The 20,235-nt window shown below is 68.7% G+C and overlaps 2 protein-coding genes and 1 long non-coding RNA gene across 5 annotated transcripts; 2 read left to right on the top strand and 1 right to left on the bottom strand.

The window, feature by feature from the left end:
* The first annotated feature begins 97 nt into the window (after positions 1-97).
* LOC149120760 (uncharacterized) lies at positions 98-3,986 on the top strand. Its single transcript, XR_016224587.1, has 2 exons — positions 98-1,216; positions 3,712-3,986. It is a non-coding gene; the product is annotated as an uncharacterized LOC149120760 (long non-coding RNA).
* Positions 3,987-3,994: 8 nt separating this feature from the next.
* NAPSA (napsin A aspartic peptidase) lies at positions 3,995-10,387 on the bottom strand. Its single transcript, XM_051831484.3, has 9 exons — positions 10,136-10,387; positions 7,552-7,693; positions 7,362-7,485; positions 7,160-7,278; positions 6,269-6,468; positions 5,033-5,155; positions 4,808-4,952; positions 4,425-4,523; positions 3,995-4,250 (listed from the first exon to the last, which is right to left on the bottom strand). Exons 1-9 carry the CDS (start codon positions 10,213-10,215, stop codon positions 4,047-4,049), a joined length of 1,236 nt encoding a protein of 411 aa, XP_051687444.3. The 5' UTR covers positions 10,216-10,387; the 3' UTR covers positions 3,995-4,046.
* A 2,113-nt stretch (positions 10,388-12,500) lies between these two features.
* On the top strand, positions 12,501-19,360 carry NR1H2 (nuclear receptor subfamily 1 group H member 2). 3 transcript variants are annotated; one of them, XM_051831482.3, is made up of 10 exons: positions 12,501-12,629; positions 12,733-12,866; positions 13,258-13,319; positions 13,407-13,538; positions 13,665-13,955; positions 14,434-14,696; positions 14,803-14,982; positions 16,356-16,455; positions 18,197-18,405; positions 18,879-19,360. In XM_051831482.3, the coding sequence occupies exons 3-10, from the start codon at positions 13,277-13,279 to the stop codon at positions 19,023-19,025; spliced, it is 1,365 nt and encodes a 454-aa protein (XP_051687442.2). In that variant the 5' UTR covers positions 12,501-12,629; positions 12,733-12,866; positions 13,258-13,276; the 3' UTR covers positions 19,026-19,360. The 3 variants fall into 3 exon arrangements, with proteins under 3 accessions (XP_051687442.2, XP_051687443.2, XP_089174996.1); XM_051831483.2 differs by having other exon boundaries at positions 12,511-12,629; positions 12,759-12,866; XM_089318870.1 differs by lacking the exons at positions 12,501-12,629; positions 12,733-12,866; positions 13,258-13,319; positions 13,407-13,538; positions 13,665-13,955 and adding an exon at positions 14,057-14,076.
* The last annotated feature ends 875 nt before the right edge of the window (positions 19,361-20,235 follow it).

Genomic DNA, 20,235 nt, shown 5'->3' with positions numbered 1-20,235 from the left:
GGCGAGAGACGGGCGTGATTGGGCGGGAGGAGGTGGGGGCTGGAGGGGGCGGGTCCGTAGGGGGCGGAGACAGAGGCGATTGAGGGGCAGGATGGAGAGGGAGGGGCCTCAGTGGGGGGAGGACGAGGGGGGCGTGCCTGATTGGCTGGGGCAGGTGGGCGGGGCTGGGACTCTAACAGCGCCCAGCCGAGGTAGGCGGGTCGCCGAGTGAGGCACACGGATTGGAGGCAACAGAGTGGAGGGGCGGGGGCTCAGAGGAGGCGGGACCGGCAGGTGGTTCTGCCTGGCTCGGCGGCCCGCGGAGGAGGAAGGCGGGGTGAGATATGAGCGAGACCTGGCAGAACTGGGAAGAGAGATGGGGGCCGAGGGGGCCGAGTACAGTCCTGGCCGGGAGGGGCGGGGCCGCAGTGAGGGCGGCCGTTTTGAATGGGCTGAGAAGGGGGCGGGGAGCAGCGCGCCGAGACCAACCGGGCTTGGGAGGGTCGGGGCCTGAGAAGTAGACAGAATCGTGATTGGGCCCAGAGGGTGAGGGGGCGGGACGGCGGGACGGGCGGGAACTTTCCGCGAAGGAACAGGCTGGGGGGGCGGAGGCGGAGACCCCGGGCCGCAGCGAGGCCTGGGAGCCTAAGGGCGTCGTCATAGGACCAGGCAGGGGACGAGGCTGCCGGCTGGACCTGGCTAAACGGGGCCGGGCCGGGGGCCTGCGGGGGGCGTCTCCGACGGTGGGCTGTGGGCGGGAGAGGGGGCGCCAGGGGGGATGAGACCTGCGAGAGGCACCGGACCCCCGGGCCGGGACAGGGAGTCTCGGAGCCCAGGGAAACCGGGGGAGGTGGGGGGTTCCGGGCAGGAGCTTCCAAGGGGGCGCAGGAGAGGTCGCCACGCCTGGACAGCGGCCGGCCGCAGATTGGAGGCCTAAGGCAAGGATAAGGGTGGATGAGGAGGGGGCTGAGAGGGAGAGCGGAGAGGCCGGAGCGTCCGGGGGCGCCATCTGGACTGAGGACACTGGGGTGGGGTCGGGTGTCGGAGAGACCCGGTTAGGGCTGGAGCTCGGGGCGGGGCCGGGGGCGGGCCGGGCCTGGGCTCCGGGAGGAAGTGCGCAGGCGCCGGGGCGGGGCGGCGGGGGCTGCGGCGACAGAGGCGGCGCCTGCGGGAGTGGAGGGGCGAGTCGGGGGCTGCGGGAGTGGAGGGCCGAGTTGGGGGCTGCGGGAGTGGAGGGGTGAGTCGGGCGGGGGCTGTTGGAGTGGAGGGGCGAGTCGGGGGCTGTGGGAGTGGAGGGGTGAGTTGGGCGGGGGCTGTGGGAGTGGAGGGGTGAGTCGGGCGGGGGCTGTGGGAGTGGAGGGATGAGTTGGGCGGGGACTGCGGGAGTGGAGGGCCGAGTCGGGGGCTGCGGGCCTCTGCCCGCGCTGTCCCTGGCCGCACTCCTGCTGCAGGTGCAGCGGCCGGTTCGTATCCCCCCACCCCCACCCCGGCTCCCGCGTCTGTGTGTCTGGTGTCCCTGTGTCCCGCCGGCTCCGTCCCCACCTCTCTGAGTTTCTGCCCTCCCTCTGGGCTCTGTCTCCCCTCTCGGGGGTGACCCTCGGGCCTCCACCCCCTCTCTGTCCCCCTCCCGTCTGGGTCGCTGAGGACCCGTCTCCCTCCTCCGCACGTTTTCTCCTTCCTCGGTCCCTCTCCTCCCTGAGTCTCGCTCTCTCCCTCTTTTCTCTGCCCGTCACTCCCCAGGTCTCTGTTCCTGTCCTCTGTAGCACCCCCTCTGGATCTGTGTCCCCTCCCCCTATGGGGCTCTGTCTCCTCCTTTCTGGGTATCTGCCCCCTCTTCTTTGGGTTTCTTTCCGCCCATGAGTCTCTGTCCCAACCCCTGCCCCGTCCCTGTCACCCTCCCTGGGTCTCTGTCTTCTCTCTCTCTCTGGGTCTGTCCTCTCTCTCTGGGCCTCTGTCCCCTCTCTCTCTGGGTCTGTCCTCTCTCTCTGGGTTTCCGTCCCCTCTCTCTGGGTCTCTGTCCTCTCTGGGTCTCTGTCCTCTCTCTCTGGGTCTCTGTCCCCTCTCTCTGGGTCTCTGTCCTCTCTCTCTGGGTCTCTGTCCTCTCTCTCTGGGTCTCTGTCCCCTCTCTCTCTGGGTCTCTGTCCCCTCTCTCTGGGTCTCTGTCCCCCCCTTGGGTCTCTGCCCCCTCTCTCAGGGTCTCTGTCCCCTCTCTCTCTCTGGGTCTCTGTCCTCTCTCTCTGGGTCTCTGTCCCCCTCTGGGTCTCTGTCCCCCCCCCGGGTCTCTGCCCCCTCTCTCTGGGTCTCTGTCCTCTCTCTCTCTGGGTCTCTGTCCTCTCTCTGGGTCTCTGTCCTCTCTCTCTGGGTCTCTGTCCCCTCTCTCTGGGTCTCTGTCCCCTCTCTCTCTCTGGGTCTCTGTCCTCTCTCTCTGGGTCTCTGTCCTCTCTCTCTCTGGGTCTCTGTCCCCTCTCTCTCTGGGTCTCTGTCCCCTCTCTCTCTGGGTCTCTGTCTCCTCTCTCTGGGTCTCTGTCCTCTCTCTGGGTCTCTGTCCTCTCTCTCTGGGCCCTGCCCTCCTTCCCCAGGCCCCGTCACCCTCTGGCCAGGACTCCGGCTGCGTCACTGCAGGGAGTTTTGCAGACCGGGAGGCAGTTTCCCTCCCTCCCTGGAACCCGGGCTCCCTCCTTGGCCCCCAGCCAGGATCCAGGACCCTCCAGCAGCCCCTTAGCTGGTGATGGGACCCACTTCCCACCACTCTCTGCGCGCTGGAGCAGGGCTGGGTAGGCATCAGGGGCTGGGAGTGGGGCGGGGGCAAGGCCCAAAGTCGCCATCCAGCCTCCCCTCCTCGCGCCCCGCGCCCCCGCCTCCCACTTGGGGCACGGGATCGGCTGCCCACAGCGCCTGTGTGGCGAAGGTCAGAGGCGGTGGGAGAGAGTGGGGGCCGAGGGGAGGAGGCCGGATGGGGGGCCCAGGAGCCCTCTGGCTCTGGGAAATTGATGGCGTCACTCCTGCCTGGCACCTCCCCAGCCCCCCAGGGCACGTGGGGGACTGGTGCGCCTGGACGCTCCACTGTCCCTGACAGGGGATGGGGCTCTGGGCGCCCCAGGCTGCCATCTGCCCACGCCTGCGGACCGCAGCCCATCCCTGCTGCTCTCCGTCCATCTTTCTCAGCGCCCGAGCAAGGAACCCCTGAAGGCTTCCTCCTTGGCACTCCCTCCCCCTCCCCCAAGGCCCTGGGACTGGGGGAGGGTCGTCACCCCCCACACACCCGGCTTCGAGGAGGAGCCCGTACTTTGCTTCTAGCCCCATCCCGACCAGTTCCAAACCCAGGAAGGGGGCGCCCGCGGAATCCCGGCCCAGGACCCCGGTGTCTCAGCTCCTGGGCTCGGAATCCAGGGGAAGCTCTCCGCTCTAATCCTTGCGCCCCGAGTGGAATCCGGGCCGCGTCGCCGCCCGGCCCTCCCGCGTACTCACCCCGAGTCAGGCGAGGCGGGGATGGGGGGGTCCGGGGCTGGCGATGGGGGAGGGGTACCCAGGCCTGGCAGCTCCGGGCAGCGAGAGGCTGCGGAGGGGGAGTGACATCACCGCCGGGGGAGGGGCAGCACCGGGGGCTTCGAGCTCCGCCTGGACGGCGGGCCCAGGGGTCCCGGAATTCCAGGGGGAGAGAGGAGGGACAGCTGAGGCCCCCGGGAGAGGCATCGCTTCCCCTCCGGTTTGGGAAACCTCTCCCGATTTCAGCCACCACCCCCTCCACTGCCACCTGTCGCTGTCGTCGCGACCTGTCGCCTCCCACGCGTGTTGTGGCTGCGCCCGCCCCCAACAGGACGTGAGCATGACGTGGACTACAACTCCCGTGATGCCCGGCGGCGTGGGCGAGGGCCTCATGGGACTTGTAGTACAAGGACCCTCCCCCCACCCACCACCGCGGAAAAGGCGGACGCCACCCGTCCCCAGCGCCTGAAGTCCGGACACATAACGCATTCGTTAAAAATAAATAAATAAATAAAAGGCGACTCGGGTATTTTGCTGCATGGAAGTAGCGGCTTTTTACTGGGTAGCGGGACCGCCGAGCGTCACCCGTGGAACTGCGCCTGCGCGGGGCGGGAGCGCGCGCGCGCCAGGCCCACGCGGGCGCCGGCGCTCGCGTGTCCGCGGTCGAACACGGCCACGTAGGTCCCCAGGAACACGTCCCCCAGGATCCAGAGGGGCCCCGCGGGCGGCGGCACGTCCAAGGCCTGGAAGCCGGACAGGCAGAAGCGGACGCCGCCGCGGGCGATCTGAAGGGACAAGCAGGCGCCCTGGGTGCGGCCACTGCCCGCTGCCCGCGGGCCCGGTGGCCGCCCCGAAGCCGAGCTCCCAGCCCCACCCTCGCAAGCCCATGGCCACGCGTCCTTGGCGTTAGCACGACGTCACTTGCCCGGTGACATGACGTCATCGCGCCCTCTGCTTACCTGGATGACGTAATCTTGGGCCGTGAGGTTAAACCAGACCCCTCCGAGAAGGAGGGAGACTGGGGGCAGCGTTGGGATTTGTGAGCACTGGAAGAGGTACTGGGAGGAGGAGCCGGCAGGGATGGGGGTCTGGTGCGCGCACTGCCAGCCCCCCGCAGCTCCCCCGTGCACCCTGGCCGCCCCCTGCTCAGAGCCTTGGGCTCGGTCACCCGGCGCCCCTTCTCCCGTCCCCAGGGGTCTTGGGTTTTCTCTGCGCCATCCGCAGAGCCCTTGCTCCCTCCCACGCCGCTCCAGGCTGTCCCGCACGAGGTCTAGTCGCTTCTGCCTGGGACACCCTCCTCAGCCCCTCCCCAGTCCACACCCGCCGGCCACTGCGTCCTCACCTCCCCAGCCAGCAAGGGGAACCCCCCGAGGGCTGTGTGTAGGGCCCGGATCTCCTCCGTGGGCCCTGTGATGAGCGACGTGCCGGTGTCTAGGATGGCGGCACAGCCCTGGGCGCACAGAGTCAGCTGTGTGCCCACCTCCACGCTGTCAGAGGGAAGGGGACAGTCATGGGGGCGGGGTCTTAGGAGCGCAGGCCCCCAGCCGCCGCAGGCCGCGCCGCTCACCGCTGCATGTGGATCTGCCAGTAGGCGGGGACGGTGACCGGCACAAAGGTGAGGGGTGGGGTGTAGTGAGCCGGGTCTGCACCGCCCAGGACCAGCTCCCCGCCATCAGCGCCCTCAGGGTCCCTGCGGCGGCAGAGTGTGGTCAGTGTCGGGGACGCTGCCCCTGCCCCTGCCCCGTCCCAGCAGTGCCCGGGGCGGGATTTCCCGCCGACCCGGTCACTTCTGGGTTGCTGGACGTGGGGACCATGGGGTGTCTGGGGACAGCAGCTTCCTGATTTGGCTGCAGATGGGGGCGTTCCAGAGCGGCAGGTCACGGTACTCCACGCTGGCGCGCGGGGACACGTGGCGTGTGCGTGTCCTGCTATCAGGGAGGGTGCTAGGCCCCCTGAGTGGGCTGGGGGCTTCCCGGAAGGCTGGAGGAGGAGGAGTGTGCCGAGAGGCAGGTGGGCGTGCCTGAGACGGCTCCTGAGTGGGCGCAGGGCTCCAGGAGTGGAAAGTCCAGCCTCCTGGAAGGTGAGTGGCACTTCCTGGGTGGACTATATGGGGGGGGCATTCCGGACTTCCGGGGAGTGGCCTCCAGTGGAATTGGGGCTTGCTTCAAGGAGAGAGGGTTCCTAAGTCGAGTGTTTGGATGGGGAACGGAACTTTGCACTTGACTGCAAAACGTGGAGTGTTTAAAATGGATGAGGAGGGACCAGCGCTGGGGCTTAGCGGGTAAAGCCTGTGGTGCCTGCATCCCATATGGGCGCCGGTTTGAGTCCCGGCTGCTCCACTTCCAATCCAGCTCCCTGCTAATGCACCTGGGAAAGCAGTGCAAGATGGCCCAAGTGCTTGGGCTCCCTGCCTGGGAGACCCAGAAGAAGCTCCTGGCTCCTGGCTTCGGATTGGTCCAGCTCGGCCGTTGCGGCCATTCGGGGAGTGAACCAGTGGATAGAGAACCTGTCTCTCTCTCTCTCTCTCTCTCTCTCTCTCTCTCTCTGCCTCTCTGTAACTCTGCCTTTCATATATATATAAATATATCTTTAAAAATTAAAATGGATGAGGCGTTTCCTTGGTGTGTCAAGCGATGGTAGTTCCGGGTAGGGCTCAGTGCTGCTTAGGCTGGGCAGGTGCCATCCTGAAGGGCAGGGAGCTTCCTGTGTGGGGTGGGCTCCCTGCTCGGGGCTGGGTGTCCAGCACTGCGGGGAGCCCACCCGAGGGAGGGCTGGGGCTCCGGGTGCGGGCCTCCCCCAGCACCTGTTGAGGTAGAAGGAGAAGACGGGCTTGTCCAGCAGCCCCTGCTCCACCAGCACGTCCAGTGGGGGCCGGACTCCCTCCACAGCCAGGGTGGGGAAACCGAGGCCCAGGATGCCGTCGAAGTGGGCGAGGGTGAAGACCAGGCTGGGCTCCCACAGAGCCTCCCCGAAGGTCACTGGGGCGCCCTGCAGGCCCCCGATCTAGGGGAGATGGACATGGGGCTGGTAACTTCCGGAAGACGTCTGCCCAGGGTCCAGTGAGATCCCATCTGGGAAACAGCCCAACTGCCTGGGAACTGCCTGCCTTTGGGGGAGGCCCCACCCCCACCCAGGAGGCCCCTCCTCCCCTCTGGGGAGCCCCCACCCCCTCCCCAGGGGGCCCCACCCCTCCCCAGGAGCCTTGCCTCCCTTCTGAGGAAGCCCCACCCCTCCCCCCAGGAGGCCCCTCCTCCCCTCTGGAGAGGCCCCACCCCTCCCCCCTCCCCAGGAGGCCCCACCCTTCCCCCAGGAGGCCCCTCCTCCCCTCTGGGGAGCCCCCACCCCCTCCCCAGGGGGCCCCACCCCTCCCCAGGAGCCTTGCCTCCCTTCTGAGGAAGCCCCACCCCTCCCCCAGGAGGCCCCACCCCTCCCCAGGAGGCCCTACCCCTCCTCCCAGGAGGCCCCTCCTCCCCTCTGGGAAGCCCCACCCCTCCCCAGGGGGCCCCACCCCTCCCCAGGAGCCTTGCCTCCCTTCTGAAGAAGCCCCACCCCTCCCCCCAGGAGGCCCCTCCTCCCCTCTGGAGAGGCCCCACCTCCTCCCCAGGAGGCCCCACCCCTCCCCAGGAGGCCCCGCCTCCAGCCCCGGGCTGTCCCACCGGAGCTGCGGGCCGGTCAGTCCTGGGCCAGCGCTCACCGTCAGCTTGTCCTCGCTCAGGATCCCGTCCAGCCGCCCGGTTCCGTACTGAATGGCGAACTTGGTCCCGTTGGGCCGGAAGGAGCTGGAGGCTTTGGGGTTGAAGCGGTGGTGGAACCCTGGGTCGGAGGCCGGGGAGGGTCACTGGGGGGCCTCCTGGAGGGCCCCCGCCTGCTGCCCCCGGCCCAGCCGGCCGACTCACAGCAGGGCACGCTGAGGAAATGACATCTCCTGGACGGGACCCAGAGATTGGAGGAGCCGGTGTCGAAGACGACGGAGAAGTTCTGGGGGGGAGTCCCCAGCCCGATCTCCCCAAAATACTGGGCCTGGGGGCAGACGCAGGGTCACCCAGGTGCGGGGCTGCGGGGCCAGGGTGGGGGGCGGCGACTCACGTTCATATAGTTGGAGAGAGCCACGAAGGTGGGCTTGTCCCCGGGGTGCGGGGTCCTCAGCCCGGGGGGCTCTGCCGGCCGGTCCCCGGCTCCCGCGGGGCTCAGGTCCCGGCGTCCAGGGGGGACGCGCCGCAGGGGGATGCTGTGGGGAGCACGGGTGCCCGTGGTTAGGAAGCGCCCTTCCTGGGGGCCTTTCTTTTCCAAAGGAGAGAAAATGAGAAGAAAAAAAAAATCCATCCCGGAGCGCCGGGGCCGCAGGCACCTTCCCACAGACCCCGCCCCCCGGGTCATTGAAATGCAAGCCGGTGTCCTGAGCCCCAGCCTTCCCGGAAACCCCAGGAAGGGAGCCGGGGACCCCCTGTGCCACACTGGGGACGGCTGCGGGGGGGTGCCAGACACGATCTTTTTTGGGGGGGTAATTGTCGAATAGCCCTTAGATGGACACATGGTCCTCGTGCAGGCTACCCGCTGTGCGCTGTGAAGAGATGGGGTGCGCTCAGACCAGTATCCCTTCTTCCTGCTGGAAACACTCAGAATCCTCTCTGTCAGCTCCGGGGGGGGTCAGCCAGTTGCTGTCGGCCGTGGTTACCCTGCTGGGCTGCACCTGTTAGGGTCCCCCTGCAGCACCTCCCTCCCAGCCGTGGTAGCTGCTGGTCCCCGCGACTCCTGCTAGCCCCACGCTGGCCCTCTGTGTGGTCAATTCCATCCATGTTGCTGCCAATGATAGAGCTTCATTCTCTCTCTCTCTCTCTGAATAAATGCCAGGTCTTATCTGCACTCTGTACACTGAAATACAGTCTGGATAACCAAAGGGTTATTACAAAGTGGAAAATTCTAAGAGCACTCGAAGCGAGTGGGCTGTTTAAATAACTGGGGGGCGGGTGGAGGCTTTTTCTAAGCATGAGACCAAGGACCAAACTCGGGGCGGGGCGGGGGTATTGACAGGTGCAACTGTAAAACCCTGGAGCTCTGTGCACACACACACGGCAGAAAATATAGTTAAGAGACCAAAAAAAGAAATCGCGGGGAAATAATTATGAGTTATACGGGCCGGCGCTGTGGCACAGTTAGGCTAAGCCTCTGCCTGCGGTGCCCGCGTCCCGTATCGGCGGCCGGTTCCAGTCCCGGCTGCTCTGCCTTTGGTCCAGCTTCCTGCTAACGTGCCCGGGGAGGCAGCAGGCGGTGGCCCCTGCTCCCCACGTGAAAGACCCAGATGGGATTCCTGGCTCCTGGCGTCACCTTCCAACCACGAGGGAAGATGTTCAGCCCCGGGAATCGGGAATCGTGGGAGAAACACAAAGAACAGGAGACTCCTGCTGCGGGGGTGTGGCTGGTAGTTTCCCAAGGATGATTTGGAAAATACTTTTGAAAAGCTTTGGTATTGTTCACACTAGGGCCAGCGCTGTGGTGCAGCGGGTAAAGGCAGCACCTGCCGCACCTCCATCCCATGCGGGCGCCGGTTCGAGTCCCGGCTGCTCCACTTCCCATCCAGCTCTCTGCTGTGGCCTGGGAAGGCAGTGGAAGATGGCCCAGGTCCTTGGGCCCCTGCACCCTCATGGGAGACCCGGGAGAAGCTCCTGGCTCCTGGCTTCCATGTGGCCCAGCTCCAATCCTTGCAGCCATGTGGGCGTGAACCGGGAGGTGAAAGATCTCTCTCTCTCTCTCTCTCTCTCTCTCTCTCTCTCTCTCTCTCTCTCTCTCAAATAAATATCTTTTTTTTTTTTTAAATCGTTCACACTTTGTAACCCCACAGTTTCAGTTCTAGAAGTCTGGTCCACACAGCCCGCCCTCGGCTGGTGCGCAGAGCCGCAGAGCTGCGTTTTCGAAAACGTGTGAGATTCGTTAGCGCGAGGCTGCCCTGCGCGGCTCACGGGCCAGGAGCGCATCCGTTCAAGCGTCAGACTTTGCGGTCATGGCCACGCCGCGTCACGCGAGAGCAGGAACCTCGCCTGGGCAGGGCAGGTGCCCTTTGGACCAAGTCCCCAGGCAGGGCTGCAGCTGCCGGCCCGGGGACTCCGCTGTGGGTCTCCCTGCTCCCTGCACCTGCTGGGAAGACCTGCTGGGGTGCACTGCGCCTGCGCGCCTGCGCCCCCCCACCCCACCCCCGTGAATCAATCTTGAGAGGCTACGGAATGTGAAGTGGGGAACGCGCTTCCTGGAGACACCCCCCGGCCCCAGGGGGTGGTGAGCAGGAGGGGGCAGAGGCAACGTGGGGGTCGCACGCCTTGGGTGCGGTCCCCAAACTGGGTGTCCTGAGATCTCAGTAGCTTGCAGCATGCGACTCTGGGCGGGGGGTGTCTCGGTATCTGACCTCTGACCCCGAGCGTCCCAGCCCTGCCGACATCGGCAGGGGTCTCCCCGTGGTGGGAGGAGGGTGGGGGGTTCTCCAGTCTTGGGGCTCAGGAGCTGTCGCCTTGGCGCCCTCAGGAGTGAACCCCAGTTTGTCGGTCTGGGAGCCTAAGCAGGAGTCAGGGATCCTGGGGTGCCAGGTTTGGGGGTCCCTGAGCTGGGGAGCCCCAGATCTATAACCCGAGGGGAGGAGGGTCCTTCCGGGGCCCGGATGGCGGGGTGGGGGTCCCCATACCGGATCAGCGCGGCTCCCCCGGGCTGCGCGCGCAGCAGGATCGCGTGCAGCAGCAGCGGCAGCAGCAGCAGCCGAGGCATCGTGGGCTCCGAGTGCGGGCCCGGGCGCCGGGAGCCGTCCCCTTCCCCGGCGCCGCCCTCTCACGCCCCGCCCCCGGCTTCAGCGGCCCTGGGCAGGTGGCCTGGGGCGGAGGTGGGACTGGGCTGTTCTTGAAGACTGTGCCCAGTACTCTATGGGTGTGTGTGTGTGTGTGTGCCAGCGTCGCTGGTGCTCCGACCCCCACCTTGGGCGGAGAGGGCGGGGGTGGGGGGGCGGCTCCTCGGCGGGACCGCCCCAGCCCTCAGCCCCCTTCTTCACTTCCTGTCGCTTTTGCTTTCAGCTCTCACTTCCCTATTCTGAGGCTCTCATTAACCACAAGAGTTTCGGGAGGGCAGAGGGCAGGTGCGGACTCCGAGGGTGTGGGGGAGCGGGGGACAAGGCCGGAAAAGACCCCAGATGCTTCCTGTGCCCCCGACCCCTGGGGGCAAACCCTGAGACACACGCATAAAAATAAAACCCGCCCGGGGCCCCGCCGCCGCCCAACAAGCTTACAGATAATTTGGGGTGCCTCTGCCGCTCCCCGGACCACCATCTCCCCGAGTGAACTTCCTGGATCTTAACAAGCATTGGAAATCTACTTTAAACAATGCAGATCCCCCCATAAATAATTTAATCATTGATTTACAACTTTAAAAAAAGATTTATTTAAAAGAGCGATGGTGAAAAGGAGAGCGAGGGAGAGATCTTCCATGTGCTGGTTCACCCCCCAAGTGGCTGCGCCAGGCGTGTGCCCCCTCGGGGTCTCCCACACCGGGCGCATCAGCAGGGAGCTGGATCAGAAGTGGAGCAGCCTGGACTCCAGCCAGCACCCCCATGGGATGCCGGCGCTGCACACGGCGGCTTAGCCCGCTGCCAAGGCGTGGGCCATTCACCAAACCCTACTCGTGCCGCCCGTTTCCCCATTGGAATGCAACTCGCACAGGGGGAGGGGTCTTGGTCCAGGGGGAGGGGTCTTGGTCCAGTTGAGTTCATTGCTACCCGGGTCCTCAGCACCTGGGAGAGCACCTGCCACACAGCAGACCCTCGCCAATGTCGGCTCGGAGCCTCCTTCGGCACAGCCTGCCCTGGGCAGGATCGACGACCCTCCCAGCCGCCCCCCACCCCGACTCGCTCGGGCCCAGGTCGCGTCGCCCCGCGCCCCGCACCCAGGGGTCATTTCTCGGAGGCCTTGTCTGCAAAACCGCAGGCGGCCGCACGGTGGCGGTGTGCACCCGCGTTCCCGCCACGGGTCCCGCCGTGCCGGGCGCCGAGGCCGCGGGCAGCTCCCCGACCGGTGCCGCGGGAGAACAAGGGCTGACTCCCCGCCTGGCCCTGCCCGCGCTCGCCGAGACAAGGCCTCCGGCACACGGCGGATTGGGACCAGATTGAGGCTCCACACACAGCCTCCTACAAGCCCCTGGTACTTTTGCTCCCTTTCCATTGGCTGGATCCCGTCACGTGACGAGCAGGCCGCGTGGGCCGCTGGGGAATGTAGTTCGGCTGTGTGTCGGGCCTCGTGTGTGAACCTCGGTCAGCGTCCATCGCGCGTGGCCCACGAGGCCTGCTGCGAGGTCCGATGGCAGAGCCGGCGCGGCCCGAAGGCTCAGGGATGCCGGGCAGCATCTCCCCGAGCCGCCACGCCCCGGCTGAGGAGCCACGGCCCCCCTGCCCCAGGCTTTCGGAAACGGCTGGTTCGCCCGCACAGCCCGGGCAGAGGAGACGCAGGGGCTCCCCTGCGAGCCGGCCTGGCTCAGGGCAGAGCACCGAGCTCGTCCGCAGCCGGAATCCGGGCGCTGAGCGCCCAGCCCGCCCCGTCCACGCGCCCCGCGGGGAACGTGCCACAGCCAACACTTTACTTTGACCCTTGTGGTCTGGAGAGCCTGGACTTTTACAAACGCTTCCAGCAGCAAAGTTAGGGTTTGCCGCATACGTTTTCCCGGCCCAAGTTCGTATTTCAGCTCATTGAAAACCCCGAAGCTGCCAGCCCACAAACTCCGCAAACGTGCACTGCGTGTTTTCTCCAGCCACGGGGAGGGACGCTGCCGCTGCTGGGGATGTCTGCGGACCCGGCTCTCCGGCCGCAGGACCAAGGATGGGCGCGATAGGCCAACCGCGCGGTCCGGGGCCGGCCACGCCACAACGGACCGCGGTCCCCCACAACTCCCCGGAACTCTTCTTCCGCACCCCCCAGCGGAGCCACACGGCGGCGCACACTTCCGGCGAGCGCACCACTTCCGTGCGGGGCGGCCGACTCGGCCGGCCCCCAGCGGACCGGAAGTCCGTCACCCTTCGCGCCCCACCCCTTCCGGAAGTGACGCATGGCGGGGTTGCCGGAAGAAGTGGCGAAGTTACTTTTGAGGGGACTCTGGTGGCGGCGGCGTGTCAGGGGCTACGGCCCCGGAGGAAGAGGAGCCGAGTAAGGGGGCGGAGACAGGAGCACTGGGAGTGGGGAGACGCAGGAGGAGCCCCCAGCAGCTCCGACGAACCCCCTTCTCTCTTCCCTCCGCTCCCCTCCGTAGCTTGCGCATCCCCCGGCTGTTTCCAGGGCAACGGGAGGAGACCCCCCACGCGAGAGGCCGCCCACAAGTCCCCGCGCGCAGCCATGAGCCCCGCCCCCCACTGGTGCTCGGAGAGGGGCGGGACCTGGAGCGAGGTGATGGGGCGGGGCTTGCGGGAGGGGCGGGGGGCGGGGCTAGGTGTTGTGGTGGGCGGGGCCTGAGAAAAATCAGAATGAGAGACGGAGTTGGGTTGGGGGGAGGTGTGCTAAGAGCAGGTGGGCTGTGACTGACGGGCAGAGTGAGCCCCAAGGAGAATGGACAGTGATGGGCGAGCAGGTGGGTGGGGCCTGGGGCGGGGCCTGTAAAAGGGGCGGGACTTAAGGCCACACTGCAAGTTGGAGCATGGGTGGGAAGCGTCTGGCGACCGGCTGGGGCTGGGGTCCCTGTGCAGTAGTCGGAGCCTGGGGGAGCTGGAATAAAGGGGCCCCCTCATCAGAACCCGCAGCTGGCCTGACCCAGTCCTGCGTTGCCCCCTGTGTTGTGCAGGCTGCTCCGTGACCCCACCATGTCCTCCCCCACCACGACCTCCTTGGACACTGCCCCGCCTGGTGAGTGGCCCTGTGCCTCGCCCAGCCCCGGTCTGAGCAGCCGCACGGCCGGAGGAGCTCACCGCGCCGCGTCTCCCCGTCCCCCAGGAGATGGCCCCGCGCAGCCCGGCACCTCCTCCCCCTCGCCCGCCGTGAAGGAAGAGGGCCCCGAGCCCTGGCCCGAGGCCGCGGACCCTGCTGTGCCAGGCAGCGATGAGGCCGGCTCAGCCTGCGTCGTGGGTGAGACGGGGCCCGGGACGGCTGTGGGCAGCAGGGCAGAGGGAGGCCCTGCCTCGCTTCTTTGGGGCGCACGCCGCCCGCTCCCTGCGGCCCCTCACCGCCTTGTCCGCCCGCCCGCCCGCCCAGTCGCCGTGGAGCCGGAGGAGGAGCCGGAGCGCAAGCGGAAGAAGGGCCCGGCGCCGAAGATGCTGGGCCACGAGCTGTGCCGCGTGTGCGGGGACAAGGCCTCGGGCTTCCACTACAACGTGCTCAGCTGCGAGGGCTGCAAGGGCTTCTTCCGGCGCAGCGTGGTCCACGGCGGCGCCGGCCGCTACGCCTGCCGCGGCGGCGGCGCCTGCCAGATGGACGCCTTCATGCGGCGCAAGTGCCAGCTGTGCCGGCTGCGCAAATGCAAGGAGGCTGGGATGCGGGAGCAGTGTGAGTGCGGGTGGGGAGGGTCGGCCAAGCCCCGCCCCGCCCACGCCCCCTCGGTCACGCCCCTGCCCCGTCCACATCCCCCGGCCTTCGCTAGTGCGAGGCGCCGGGATGCGGGAGCAGTGTGCAGGGTGGGGAGGGCTCGGCCCGACCAGGCCAAGGCCTGGCCACCTCCCCAGACCGGCCACACCCCAACCGCCCTGGCCACGCCCCGATCCCCGGTCGGCCCCGGCCCTCTCATGCCCTGTCCCCGCCTCCGACAGGCCACGCCCCCGCTGGCCACGCCCCCCACCCTTGCAAATTCAAGGAGGCCAGGATGCTGGAGTAGTGTGGGGGCGGGGCGCTACCCCATCCCCAACCGTGCCGGCCTCGGCCTTACCCCGAACCTGGCCACGCCCCGACCCGCCCAGCCGGTCATCCCCGCCCGGCCACGCCCCCGCCCGGCCACGCCCCCGCCGGCTGAGCGCTGGCTCTGTTCCAGGCGTCCTCTCTGAGGAGCAGATCCGGAAGAAGAAGATTCGGAGGCAGCAGCAGCAGCAGCCGGCGCCTGGGGAGCCGGGGGGCAGCAGCGGCTCGGTCGGCGCGCCGGGGGCGTCCCCCGGGGGTGCGGAAGCCAGCGGCCAGGGCTGCGGCGAAGGCGAGGGCGTCCAGCTCACAGCGGCCCAGGAGCTGATGATCCAGCAGTTGGTGGCCGCCCAGCTGCAGTGCAACAAGCGCTCCTTCTCTGACCAGCCCAAAGTCACGGTACTGCCCGCCCAGCCTCGGGCGGCCGGGCCGGGAGGCGGAGGCCGCGGGCTTGGCCTCGGGGTCAGCGCCGGGGTCCTGGCGTGACCGGTCTCCCGTGTCGCAGCCCTGGCCCCTGGGCGCGGACCCCCAGTCCCGAGACGCCCGGCAGCAGCGCTTCGCCCACTTCACGGAGCTGGCCATCATCTCGGTGCAGGAGATCGTGGACTTCGCCAAGCAGGTGCCCGGCTTCCTGCAGCTGGGCCGCGAGGACCAGATCGCGCTCCTGAAGGCGTCCACCATCGAGGTAACAGCCAGTGCCAGGCCCGAGCCCCGGGCAGCGCCGCACAGGGGCCGGGAGTCCGGGGCAGCACCCGCACAGGGCCCGGGAGCCCGGGGCAGCGCCCGCGCAGGGCCCGGGAGCCCGGGGCAGCACCCGCAGAGGGGCCGGGAGCCCGGGACAGCACCCGCACAGGGCCCGGGAGCCCGGGGCAGCGCCGCACAGGAGCCGGGAGTCCAGGGCAGCACCCGCACAGGGGCTGGGAGTCCAGGGTAGCACCCACACAGGGACCGGGAGCCCTGGGGCTGCGCCCGCACAGGGGCCGGGAGTCCAGGGCAGCACCCGCACAGGGGCTGGGAGTCCAGGGTAGCACCCACACAGGGACCGGGAGCCCTGGGGCTGCGCCCGCACAGGGGCCGGGAGTCCAGGGCAGCACCCGCACAGGGGCTGGGAGTCCAGGGTAGCACCCACACAGGGACCGGGAGCCCTGGGGCTGCGCCCGCACAGGGGCCAGGAGTCCAGGGCAGCACCCGCACAGGGGCCGGGAGCCGAGTGAGCAGAGAGTCCCAGGCCCTCCTCGAGCCCAGGAGAGGAGGCAGGGTGAGAGGGAGGCATGCGGCCCGGGCTGGAGGGGCCGGCGGGGCCGGCGGGAGAAGCGGCTGCTGCGGAAGGCTTGCAGGAGCCGCAGGGAAACGGTGACGTCACTGGTGCAGACGAGCCGTGCGCACGAGGGCTCTGCAGAAAGGTTACAGAGAACTCATGTAGGTCACGGAACCTGCGTGGATTTCAGAAATTTTTTGCACCAAAATAAACTTTGCTCTTTTTAAAATTATTTATTTGAAAGAGTTTCAGACAGAGATTCACTTCCCCACATGGCCACGAGACCAGGGCCGGGCCAGGCCGGAGCCGGGAGCCAGGGGCTGCTTCTGGGTCTCCCGTGTGGGTGACGGAAGCCGAGCACCTGAGCGTCCTCCGCTGCTCTCCAGGCCTTCAGCAGGGAGCAGCCGGGACGGGAACCGGCGCCCATATGGGGAGCCGGCGCCTCAGGGCCACCGTTACCATACGCTACGGCACGTGCCGGCCAGACTTCTCTTTGAATATCATTTTTCCAAGAACTTTTTTAAAGCCCCCCCCCCCCATCCCAGAGGCTTTTTAGAGGAGTCAGCACTTGAGCCAAGTCAAGGGTAGTGAGTATTGAGCACCTACTGTATGCTGGGCTCGACTCCCAGCAGGGCAGATGGTGAACAACAGGCGGACATGCCTGTCTGTGTGAGGGTGCGGCGGGCGCCGAGGCTGAAGCCCAGGGGGGGCGAGGGGCTCACGACCCGGCCGGACCCCCGGCAGGCCAGGAGGGCCGGGGCTGGCGCTGCAGGGTGGTGACAGGTGCCTGCGGCCTGCAGATCATGCTGCTGGAGACGGCCCGGCGCTACAACCACGAGACGGAGTGCATCACCTTCCTGAAGGACTTCACCTACAGCAAGGACGACTTCCACCGGGCAGGTAGGGCCGGCGCCCCCGCGTGTGTGGCCCCGGAGCGCAGGTGAGGCCCGGCTGGCCTGAGAGCCGACACGCGCGCTCACCCAGCGCCAGCCCCGCACCCGGACGTGCACGCTTATCCAGCGCCAGCCCCGCACCCGGACGTGCGCGCTTATCCAGCGCCAGCCCCGCACCCGAACATGCGCGCTTATCCAGCGCCAGCCGCGTACCCGGACATGCGCACTTATCCAGCGCCAGCCCCGCACCCGGACATGCGCGCTTATCCAGCGCCAGCCCCGCACCCGGACATGCGCGCTTATCCAGCGCCAGCCCTGCACCCGGATACGCGCGCACTTATCCAGCGCCAGCCCCGTACCCGGATACGCGCGCACTTACCCAGCGCCAGCCCCGTACCCGGACACGCGCGCACTTATCCAACGCCAGCCCGGCACCCGGACACGCGCACTCATCCAGCGCCAGCCCCGTACCCGGACACGTGCGCTCATCCAGCGCCAGCCGCGTACCCGGACACACGCGCTTATCCAGCGCCAGCCGCGTACCCGGATATGCGCGCTCATCCAGCGCCAGCCGCGTACCCAGAGAAGCGCGCGCTTACCCAGCGCCAGCCCCGCACCCGGACACGCGCGCGCTCATCCAGCGCCAGCCCTGTACCGGGATATGCGCGCACTTATCCAGCGCCCGCCCCGCACGATGGGCTGGAGTGCAGGTTGAGATGGAGGAGTCTGCTGTCACCTGCAGCTTCTTGGTGGCGATGAGGAAAAAGCAGAGCCCGGACGTGGTCCCCCTGAGCGGGGCGGGCTGGGCCTGCCGCGCTGGGCAGCGCTGACCTGGGCCCTTCCCCGGGGACGACCTCGGCAGGGGGCTTCTGGGAGAAGCGCGGGTGGCAGGGGCCCGGGCCCAGGGCTCCAGCGGCGCCCCCCACCCAGGGCAGACGCCGCGCCCTCGTCCTTGTCCCGTCTCCAGAGGTCGCCCTCTCTGGCCCCATCTCTATTCTCAGACATCCACTTCTGCCCCAGCCTTTCCCTCCCTGACCCCCATCCTCCACCACCCAGGACAGACCTGGCGCCCCAGTGAGTCTGCGCAGATCAGGGCAGGACCGCGGGGAGCCCGTGGTCGGGGAGCAGTGGGGGGCCGGGTGTGAGGACGGCCCAGGCAGCTGGGGCAGAGCGGGAGTCCCACTCCCCACGCCTTTCTCTGCCACCGCCCAGCCAGGCGTCCGTCCTCCCCCTTGGACCACTCAGGAAGCCCCTCCCCCCTCCCGATGAGTCTGCCCAGCAGCCACACCCACGCCAGCTCCCCTCCGCCCACTGTGGGAGCTGTCCGCGGCTCCCTCCTCGGGGCCTCTGGCAGGCCGAACACCGCAGCCTGCTGCCTGGCCGGGCCCTCAGGTCCCGGTCACCTGCCGGCGTGGCCACGGGCCTCTCTGCTGTCCCAGTCACCCGTCCGTGTGTTCTGGCAGGCCGCGGCTCTGCCTGGCGTGTCTGTCGCCTGGACCCTACCCCCGGCCGAGGCCCGGGGACTCAGGGACACGGATGGATGGCTCCCTCCCGGCCTGCGGGGTGCAGTGGACCCCCGGGGTGATGCCATGTGACCCAGCTCCCACGCGTGTCCCTCTGCCCTGGTGTCCACGCAGGAAGGCAGGGTGCTGGCGACAGAGCGGAGTGTTCCCAGGAAACGTTCCGCGAGCCGGGACACGGGGAGCAGTGACAGGCGCGTGACACTGCTGCGGTCTGCCCGCCCCCAGGCCTGCAGGTGGAGTTCATCAACCCCATCTTCGAGTTCTCGCGGGCCATGCGGCGCCTGGGGCTGGACGACGCCGAGTACGCCCTCCTCATCGCCATCAACATCTTCTCGGCCGACCGGCCCAACGTGCAGGAGCCGGGCCGCGTGGAGGCGCTGCAGCAGCCCTACGTGGAGGCCCTGCTCTCCTACACGCGCATCAAGAGGCCGCAAGTACGGCCGGGCCCCCGGGAGGCCTGCGGCGCGGGGGTGGGGGTGGGGGGCGGCTGGCTCGGCCCCCGCCCCCCACCGCTGACTCCGCCTCCGCCCCAGCTGACTCCGCCCACCGCCCCCCCGCTGTCCCCGCCCCCGCTGACTCGCCCACTGCCCCCCGCCCCCCCCCCCCCCCCGCTTACTCCGCTCACCGCTCCCCCTCCCGCTGACTCGCCCCCCGCCCGCTGTCCCCACCCCCGCTGACTCGCCCCCCCCCCGCCCGCTGTCCCCGCCCCCGCTGACTCGCCCACTGCCCCCCGCCGACTCCGCCTCCCCGCTGACTCCGCCTCCCCGCTGACTCCGCCCACCGCCCCGCCTCCCCCCGCTGACTCGCCCACTGCCCCCCGCCCCCCGCTGACTCCGCCCCGCCCGCTGACTCCGCCCACCGCCCCGCCTCCCCCGCTGACTCCGCCCACCGCCCTGTCCGCCCACAGGACCAGCTCCGCTTCCCGCGCATGCTGATGAAGCTGGTGAGCCTGCGCACGCTGAGCTCCGTGCACTCGGAGCAGGTCTTCGCCCTGCGACTCCAGGACAAGAAGCTGCCGCCCCTGCTGTCCGAGATCTGGGATGTGCACGAGTGACGCCGGCGCACCCCGCCCCGCAGCCGCGCCCCGCCGCCCCCGCCTCCCTCCTTGGGTGGGAGGGGCCCGGGCTGGGCCCCTGGGCCTACCTGGCGGCCTGGAGCAAGGCCCAGGCCCCTGCAGCCCTGGACCAGCCCCAGCGAGTCTTCCAGGAGGGGGCGGGGCTCAGGCCTCCAGCTCTGGCCCTGCCAGCCGCCCTCCCGCCCGCTTACCCCTCACCACCACTGCGCAGTGCACCTTGAACAGAGGGGGCGGGCCCGAGGCCCCCCCGCAGCCTGACGCCACGGCCCCTCCTCCTCTGAGCCTTTTATTTAATAAAAACTAAAATCAGCAAACACAGGGAAAGTAGATACAAGCCAGCCCCGCGCCCGCGTGTGAGATGCCGACAGGGGTGGGCTGAGGGGCTGCAGTGCTGCGGGGCTCCAGCGGGCAGGACCAGGGCGGACCCCGGGCTGCGGGGCTCCAGCGGGCAGGACCAGGGCGGACCCCGGGCTGCGGGGCTCCAGCGGGCAGGACCAAGGCGGACCCCGGGCTGCGGGGCTGCAGGGACACCGGGCCCAGCCGACTCCGGCGGGCAGGACCAGGGCGGACCCCGGGCTGGGGGCTGCGGGGCTGCAGGGCTGGCTCTGACGGGAGGCCCAGGAGTTGGTGAGGGAACCCTTGCGTGGCCAGCACGCACCGGGAGGCCTTTGGTGGGCGCTGCGCCGGCCGTCCCACATGTCAAACGACTTGGGGCCCCGGAACCACCGCTGAGGCACGTGGAGTTCGCTCCTCTGGGCCGAACTGGACAGTGGACGGACAGACGCCGCGGGGCAGCACATAGCGGCTTCGGCCACGCCTTCCCGGGGACCAGGACCGGGGGCTGGGCCTGAGCCGAGCGAGCGCACACGGGCTGGAAGAGCGCGGACGGCCCGCGTGCCGGCCCCGCGGGGACGCCGGACGCTCGCGGGCGGCCTGGGGTGATGTGCCGGATGCTGGAAGTTGTATTACTTGGGGCGCGGGATGGTTACAGCGACCCCCCTATTCCAAGCAGCCTACTCCGACACTAGTGTACCACTGGGCAAACCGGTCGGCACTCGTCTCGCCTCCGCCAGCGCGCGCGAGGCGGCTGGGCGTCACCCCGCCCGCCCACCAGCGGGCAGCGCCCGGCTCGACCTCCCGACTTGGCCGCGGGCCGGGAAGCGGATGGTGTGCGCGCAGCGCCAGAGGG

This window comes from Oryctolagus cuniculus, chromosome 18 (genome assembly GCF_051225735.1).
Source record: "Oryctolagus cuniculus isolate XC-2025 breed Fujian yellow rabbit chromosome 18, ASM5122573v1, whole genome shotgun sequence".
In the NCBI taxonomy this organism is placed as follows: Eukaryota; Metazoa; Chordata; class Mammalia; order Lagomorpha; family Leporidae; genus Oryctolagus; species Oryctolagus cuniculus.
This window is presented reverse-complemented; position numbering and strand designations above follow the sequence as displayed.